Source organism: Sinocyclocheilus anshuiensis, unplaced genomic scaffold (assembly GCF_001515605.1).
Source record: "Sinocyclocheilus anshuiensis isolate Anshui unplaced genomic scaffold, SAMN03320099.WGS_v1.1 scaffold319, whole genome shotgun sequence".
Classification (NCBI taxonomy): domain Eukaryota; kingdom Metazoa; phylum Chordata; class Actinopteri; order Cypriniformes; family Cyprinidae; genus Sinocyclocheilus; species Sinocyclocheilus anshuiensis.
In genome coordinates this window covers 914,318-922,036 of record NW_015552566.1, presented here as the reverse complement: position 1 = coordinate 922,036, position 7,719 = coordinate 914,318, and the positions used below count along the sequence as shown (strand labels likewise).

Here is a 7,719-nt window from a genome sequence, read left to right as displayed (position 1 = left end):
ATCAACCAAAAATTATTCAGCTGTTAAATTTAAGTACACAATTAGATAATACCAATTTAGGTCAACCAGTTACAAAGAAATGCTTAATTTGTTCAGTCTGTGTTGTAAAAAGGTCCTCTGAGGCTGGGACTGTAAATAGTGTTCTGTGCTCATCTGTGCAGCCAAAGACAGACCAGTTAGCATGCTTTGCTCAAACTTTCGCCATGGTATTAGAACTGGTACACCGTTGTTGCTTGCGAAATCAAAATGACGGCGCCGTGGGTGGAAACTTATAGATTAAGGGGCGGTAATATTATAATGAGATCCCTTTGCCATGTCACCAAGGGAGCGAAATCAGACGCGCTCGTTTTCTCAGACGCTTGCAGAAAAAGGCTTACCAAAATAAAGTTACTGGGTTAATCTTTTTCACATTTCCTTGGTTGGTAGATGCACCGGGGACCTGATTATAGCACTTAAAGCCTGGAAAAGTCAGATTTTCATGATATGTCACCTTTAAGCAAAACATGGTCAAGTCAAAGTGTCTGAATATTTTTTGATCCCAAATTTTACTGGTAGTCCACTGTATGAAGAATTTTTGGGGTATAATATATGTCACAGTTCACTTTATTTTGCTATCCTCACTTACTTCAATAATTTACTGCCATTGTGTGAATAATACGTAACTATGTAATCCATAAAAAGTAACTTTAATCTAATAATGAGCATTTTAAAATGTAATATACCCTAATTACAAGTACTTACTTTTTGGAATCTGATTACGTAATCCAGATTACATGTAATCAGTTACTACCCAGCACTGCTCATATAGTTACGTGGATTGTTTTACTGCAAACTGGCCTTTATAAAAGTTCACAGAAAAAGTAAGTTCACAGTAAATTCAAATCAAATACTTTTATGTGAGCAGTACTTCATACATCGTTACATTACTGACAATGGAAAACAGTTTTTTTGCCCACAAAATTTCCCCTAAATATATGTGACTGGACCTGTATCCTAGCATAAGTACACCTTTAGTCCTAGCATAAACACACCATCCATATTTCCATTTCACAAGAAGTTTGTAGCTGCGAGTGTACAAGAGACATATGTGATAAATTATAGCATGAAGTGTGTGGGAATTCACATCTAAGAAGGTATACACACCTTTAACCTGTGTAGGTGTTTTTAGCAGCATTCGAGGAAATGCAAGTACACTGTGTGAGAATACCTACAAAATTCAGTGTGTGTCAGATGTGGATATATAGTAGGGCTGACTGTGAGTGTGTAAATCAACTGCAGCTTTTGCTGTAATACATAGCAGCTTGCTCTCATTAGAGCTTAAAACCTCATCTTGTTTAATCAGCTTATATTCTAGCTACATTTATACAACCTCTTTTCCGCACACTGACATGGAGCTCAGTCTATCATTGATCACAACAGTCACATCCAGTGCAGTCTCCAATCTCCAGTGTTCTTCTCAGTCCCATGAAGATTCCAGTACACAACACTGTTTCTGAACCATTCTAGTTTCTGTCTGATGTTTCACCTCAAATTTGGGAGTTGTGCCTATAGCGGTCAGCAGTGTCATGTAACAACTAATCCTTTCCCGTGGCCCTGGGTCAGACCAGCATGACCCTGAACAAACTATAATCTGGGGTCACAACATACACATAAAACATCTGGCACTGTTTACCTGGTATTAACATTCGTTTAGGCCAGGGGTAGGCAAGTTCGGTCCTAGAGAGCCGCAGTCCTGCAGAGTTCAGCTCCAACCCTAATCAAACACACCTGAACAAGCTAATCAATGTCTTCAGGATTACTAAGGCTATAGGCAGGTGAGTTTTGTTTTCAGGGCTGGAGCTGAACTCTGCAGGACTGCGGCTCTCTAGGACCGAACTTGCCTACCCCTGGTTTAGGCCAATATGATCCAGAGCATCACTAAGTACAAATTAAAATGGTGTCGAAAATGTTTGCGATCAGATCACTTGAAACATTCTGAGGTAGTAAGAAACAGTCCTAAAGTAATATATATATATATATATACACACACATGGGTCAAAGACGTTAAGTGTCTACTTTTAAGGTTTCAAATAAGTTTTTGGAGAATAAAATGTTAAAATTTGGTTGAAATAATGTTACATTGTCATTCAGTATAACACAATATTCATGTAAAAAATTCAAACAACATGCTTATTCTGACTTGTACATATTAAAATATATAAAAGAATTAAAAGAATAAGGGAGCATATAACATTTTATTGTGTTTTAAATGAGTAAAAATTCTTACTGACAAACTGGCAAATTTAAAAAAAAATTAAAATTACAACTAATTAGTATTTGGGGTGAAAGTAATTAGTCTTTTAATATGTCATAAATTGGTTTTTGTTTTAAATATACCTGACAAGATTGTTACACTGAATTACATTTTAGTGGGTCTCTTCTGTAAATCAGGGAAAAATGTATGATATTTATTTTTTTCTCGGAAAAACAAAAACAAAATTGCAATTAAATTAAACAGAAAACTTTGTAAATTTTTTGGGGAAAAACAACAACAATTTAAAAACAATTTAAAAAATATATTCATATTCAAAATATAAGTATAAAACTGTAAAATTCATGTAAATTCATAAATAATTGCTACTTTTATTCAGCAAGAATGCATTAAAAAAAATCGTTAATGGTATGAAAATGAAATCGGATGTAACGGTATGAAAATTTCTTATCACGATTATAGTGACCAAAATGATCACGGTTATCAGTATTATCACGGTATTGTTAAAATGTGCTGGAAATGTTCAAAAAGTACTGACACACAAATAATTTCACCAAGTTTTACATTTAAAATCAACAAACAACAAATAAAATGAATTTTTGTTTGCGTAACTAAAACAATAACATTGCCAACGATGTCCGGATTTTAAATGACAACATGACTGACAACAGTTTATCTAATAGCATGTTCAAATATCTAATGTAAATGTCAAATATCTAATATAATAAAACTGTGTTTTATGCTTCAGGGCTCCAGACTCATTCTTCCCACTGGTCGCTCTTTTGCGACTTTCTCAGTTGGTCACACCAGCACATAATTTGGTCGCAATATTTTTAGGGATTAATCAATGCATGCTGATGAGCTTTTATCATAGTTTATAGTTATATGAAAACGAAAGTGGTTAACATTCAACCCCTTCTTTTTCATCAGTATTATTTGTGATTTGAATTTTGTGAACAGGGAGTTTCTCTTTAGCTATGTTATAAGCCAGGCTTCGGATGCTTTCACTTTTGAATTCGCGATCTTAGTGTCACGTTTTACAAGAAAAGATAATTGTCTGATTTGCTTACATACATCTATACATATTTCACTTTTTAAGACTAAAACAAAAGATGGATTCATTGTTATTCTTAATTAACCCTTTCGCACGTGAGCGTGGTCGCGCCAGTGCGACCGCACACAAAATTTAGTCGCACGGGCAGAAAAAATTATCGCAAAATGCGCCCATTTGGTTGCACTCTGGAGCCCTGTGCAGTACAGTATTTACTTATCCTCAGTTGATCAAATCGCGGTAATCGAATACGGTTATAGTGATGATTAAAATATGAAACGGCAATACTAACCGTGGGGTATTTTATCACGATTTATCGTCATACCGGTAATCGTTACATCCCTAACTGCTACCAAAAGAAAAAAAAATTGTATCACAAGAGAAGCCAGAAAAAATATATTATGGTTTAAACAAAATTATGAAGCAGCATTAAGAAAGAACTGATAATAAGAAATGTTCCTTGAGCACCAAATCTGAATATGTGAATAATTGCTGGAGGATCATGTGACACTGAAGACTGGAGTAATGACTGCTGAAAACAGAAAACTGTTGTTTTAAATTATAATAATGTTTCACAATATTACTGTGTTTTACTGTATTTTTGATACATGCAGCCTTGGTGACTTTTAAAAACAAAAAAAATTTTTTTATATATTTTTATATTCAAAAATATATAAAACTTCTGTACTGTTTTATCTAAAGAAATTCAAAATAAAACACTAAAAACTACAATAAAGTTTCAAATGCCACAACGCATGTTACTACAAGGTGTAAACAGCAATTGCGTTTCAGCTAGTCACTTGTGATCAGATCACCTGAGACTGATTATAACAGCAGATGTAAACAGGGTTTGTGTGATCTGTGGGTTTCATCACATCATTCAGCAACATGCAGAACAGCACCACAATCTAATGAAGAGCATTTTTTTTTCCAGCAACTGCTTTATGACTAAACAGCTGGAGCCCTAAACAGCAACGAGGAATAAATGTCCTATGCAAGCCCAGCTAAAGGCCCTCAGAGAAACTGCAGATCGAAGAAATCCTGCTGGCAGCAATCCAAAGATGTGGCTGAGGGAACGAGGGGGAAAACATGCAGAAGAGGGATGGAAAGCTGTGGCTGATGTCAGGAGGAGACGGGGGCTTTCGCTAAGTTAATTAACGGACATTAATTGCTCTCATTAAACACTGACTGGTTTCATTGGGTTTCCGAGTGTCTGGACATTTGTGATGCTAAGCCCTGCTATGATGAGAAAGAGGCAGCTCTTTAGCTGAGAGCACTATGGCCTTCCGATAAGGAGGGTAGGGTACACATTACACGACAGACACACACTCAAAGTACTTCTCACACACTTAAGTGGACATAGAGACCGCAAGAGAGGGGTCAAAATCCTTGCACCATGATATTGTGCTATGGTTTATTGGAAAACATATTGATGGTAATACCATGGTAATGACTGGCATATGTTGGAGTACCATGTAAATACAGTAGGTAGAAGAATATACAAAATAGAAAAGGTGGAAAGATGAACAGAAAAAAAGAGATATGGCCAGTGTTCATTTTTTTCGTCAGTTTTTTTTTTAAATGAAAATGTCTTTTAAATGTAGTCAATGTTATCATGTCATATTTATTAATTTTAATCAATTTTACTTTAAATTTCATACATTTCATACATCATACATTTCATACAAACATAATGGTATCTAATACTTCAAACATATGTATATTCATAAATTAATTTTAAATGTACATTAGCATTCAATAGTTTGGGGTCCGTAAGACTTTTTTTTCAATAAATTTTTATTTTGCAGGGACACTACATTAAACAAAACAGACAGTAAAGACATTTATAATGTTACAAAATATAAATAAAATACAAAACATTAAGTAGCACAACTGCTTTCAGCATTAATAATAATAATAAATGTTTCTTGAGCAGCAAATCAGCATATTAGAATGATTTCTAGGATCATGTGACACTGAAGACTGAGCAATGGCTGCTGAAAATTAAGCTTTGCCATCACAGGAATAAATTACATTTTAATATGTATTAAAATAGAAAACAGTTATTTCAAATTGTAATAATCTTTCAGAATATTCCTGTTTTTAATGTAATTTTGAGCAAATAAATGCAGCCTTCATGAGCATAAGAGACATCAAAAACATTTAAAAAAACGTATTAACCCCAAACTTTGGTAGTGCATCAACATTTAAAAGAAATTCTTGCGGTGTTATTTTTTTCCTTGTCTTGTTTTTTTTTCTTTGTTAACAGTATGTTTTAATTTAAAAATTAATCTTGTCTTCATTATCTTTGACAGAAACCCTAAACAACCTTGTTAATGATTATTTTCATTGAGATCAACACTGGACATGTCACTAGAACAAGAGCAAAAAGTAGATGGGTTAGAGAAACAGGAAGTTGATGAACACAGGATGTAATTGCAGAAGCGCTGACAGCAGATCTATATCAAACAGAGGGATCTGTGTTAACCAGGCGAGTCATCAAACAGCGAGACTTTCACACGACCCAATCAAAACATCCAAAGCCGTTCGCTTCAACTCACTGACTCTATGCTCACCTCCAAATCGAACCGGCGGCCCTGAGTGAGAAGGAACATTACAGTCCCATAATGTTTTCGTAATACAGATGAATCCTCTGGGAATGTGACACTTTGAGTGCGGTTCCCGAGGCTAAACATATCCCTCAATGGAAATGCTCGCCCATCTCACCTCAGCTGGGAATGTCCCTCATTAGTATTGAGCAGACATCCGGAATAGGACTCTGCTTATTCGGAGGAAAGTGGGAACATACTTTAAAGAAACAGGTGGAACATTCATCCCAGGAGATGGTGGAAGAGAAATGTAATGTTTAGTATAAAAGGAGGCAAGGCTCTTAATGGAACAGCTGAGCCAAAAACACAAATTTCTGTCATTATTTACACATCCTCATGCTGACATTCTTTCTCTAGCACAGAAAAGCCTGTTTACTCGGTTCCATGCAATTACAACGAATGTAAACTCTTTTCAGGCTTTAATAAGGATGAAAAAGGACCATAAGTATCATGAAAGTGGCTACTACAACTCATGTTCTACGTCTTCTAAAGTAGCTTTGTGTGACAAACAGACCAAATCTATGTCAATGTTCACTTAAAATCTTGACATCAATCTTGACTTTGCTTAAGAGATGTAGAAATGTCCAATTTATATCAATCAAATATTTTCAAGAAAACAAATGATCTGGTTCACAAAACCCCTATTTGTTTATGAATCAATTTGTGACAGTCACTGACTCAGTCCAAATGATTCAGACTCTATTAAATGTAACTGTATGGAAAAGAAGGACAAATATACTCAACAGAAAAAAAGTCATACAGGTTTATATAATGACAGAATTTTCATTTTTGAAGATCAAACACCTTTCTTTAACACCTGTGAACACCACATGCCCTGTGAACACAAACATTTTTTTGTTGTCACAGCACATTGTTTATCATTAATCAGAGCTACTAGTGTTCATTAGCATTAGCATTAAACCCAGTCGAAGTGGGAGGTGTGGCCAGACTTGTTCTTTACCCACACTGGACCACAATTTGTACTTTCGTATGCTGCATGCTCTGCGCAGACTGTAACAAGATGTAATTGAGAAGAATAATGGTTTCGTTCACTTCATGTCATTAACTAGCGAGACCGTGATAGCTAGCTTGTGTCTACAATTGTGTCTAATTTTCTGCTGAGCCCCAGATACCGCTACGGCGGGGAATGATGATAAGCATAGAGATTTTTAATGAGCACAGAGGTCTTCTGCAGACTCAAATGCTCTTCCTGTTTAACCAAGGTTGTGCATCCACAGTCCAGAGGAGCGCTGCGTGAGTGTATGCGGTACCCACCTCTCAATGATGTCAGCGATCACACAGGCAAACATCTGCAGACCCTCGGGCAACTGCAAGGCCACTGCAGGTCAAAGATAGAGAGTCCAGTCAGTGCAGTATAATGCAATATGAATGACAGCTGCTCTGGCCTCCTATATATTAGTCTGGCGATACAGGCAGTCTGATGTGCAAACTATAACCTAGGGATGTACCCAGGGCCTTCATTAAGACTGCACTGGGCCCTGGGGCTATGACTTACTGCAGGGACCCCCATCACAATAGTGATATATATATATAAAGCTTTAAATAGGATTTTTATCCCATATCAACATTCTTGATGCACTGAAATTTCATAATTTTTGTTACCAATTTCAATAATCACAAAAATAATACGAGCCTAAGTAAAAATAAGCTTACTGAAGACAAGTAAACAGTCACAAATTAGGCTACAACAGAACAAAGATCATAAGAGATCGACCTACTTGAAAAACTTAAAGCACTGAATAATATTATGATGTATAAAGAAAATGTACAAATAGACTGAATGGTCT

General features: G+C 35.7%; 1 protein-coding gene across 1 annotated transcript in view; it reads right to left on the bottom strand.

Annotated features, from left to right (window-relative positions):
* Positions 1 to 7,719, bottom strand: part of dph1 (diphthamide biosynthesis 1) — a 134,160-nt gene that overhangs the window by 102,148 nt on the left and 24,293 nt on the right. The window contains exon 4 of the mRNA XM_016455660.1: positions 7,187 to 7,250. Within this exon, the coding sequence (XP_016311146.1) occupies positions 7,187 to 7,250 (64 nt within the window). The remainder of the gene's footprint in view (positions 1 to 7,186; positions 7,251 to 7,719) is intronic.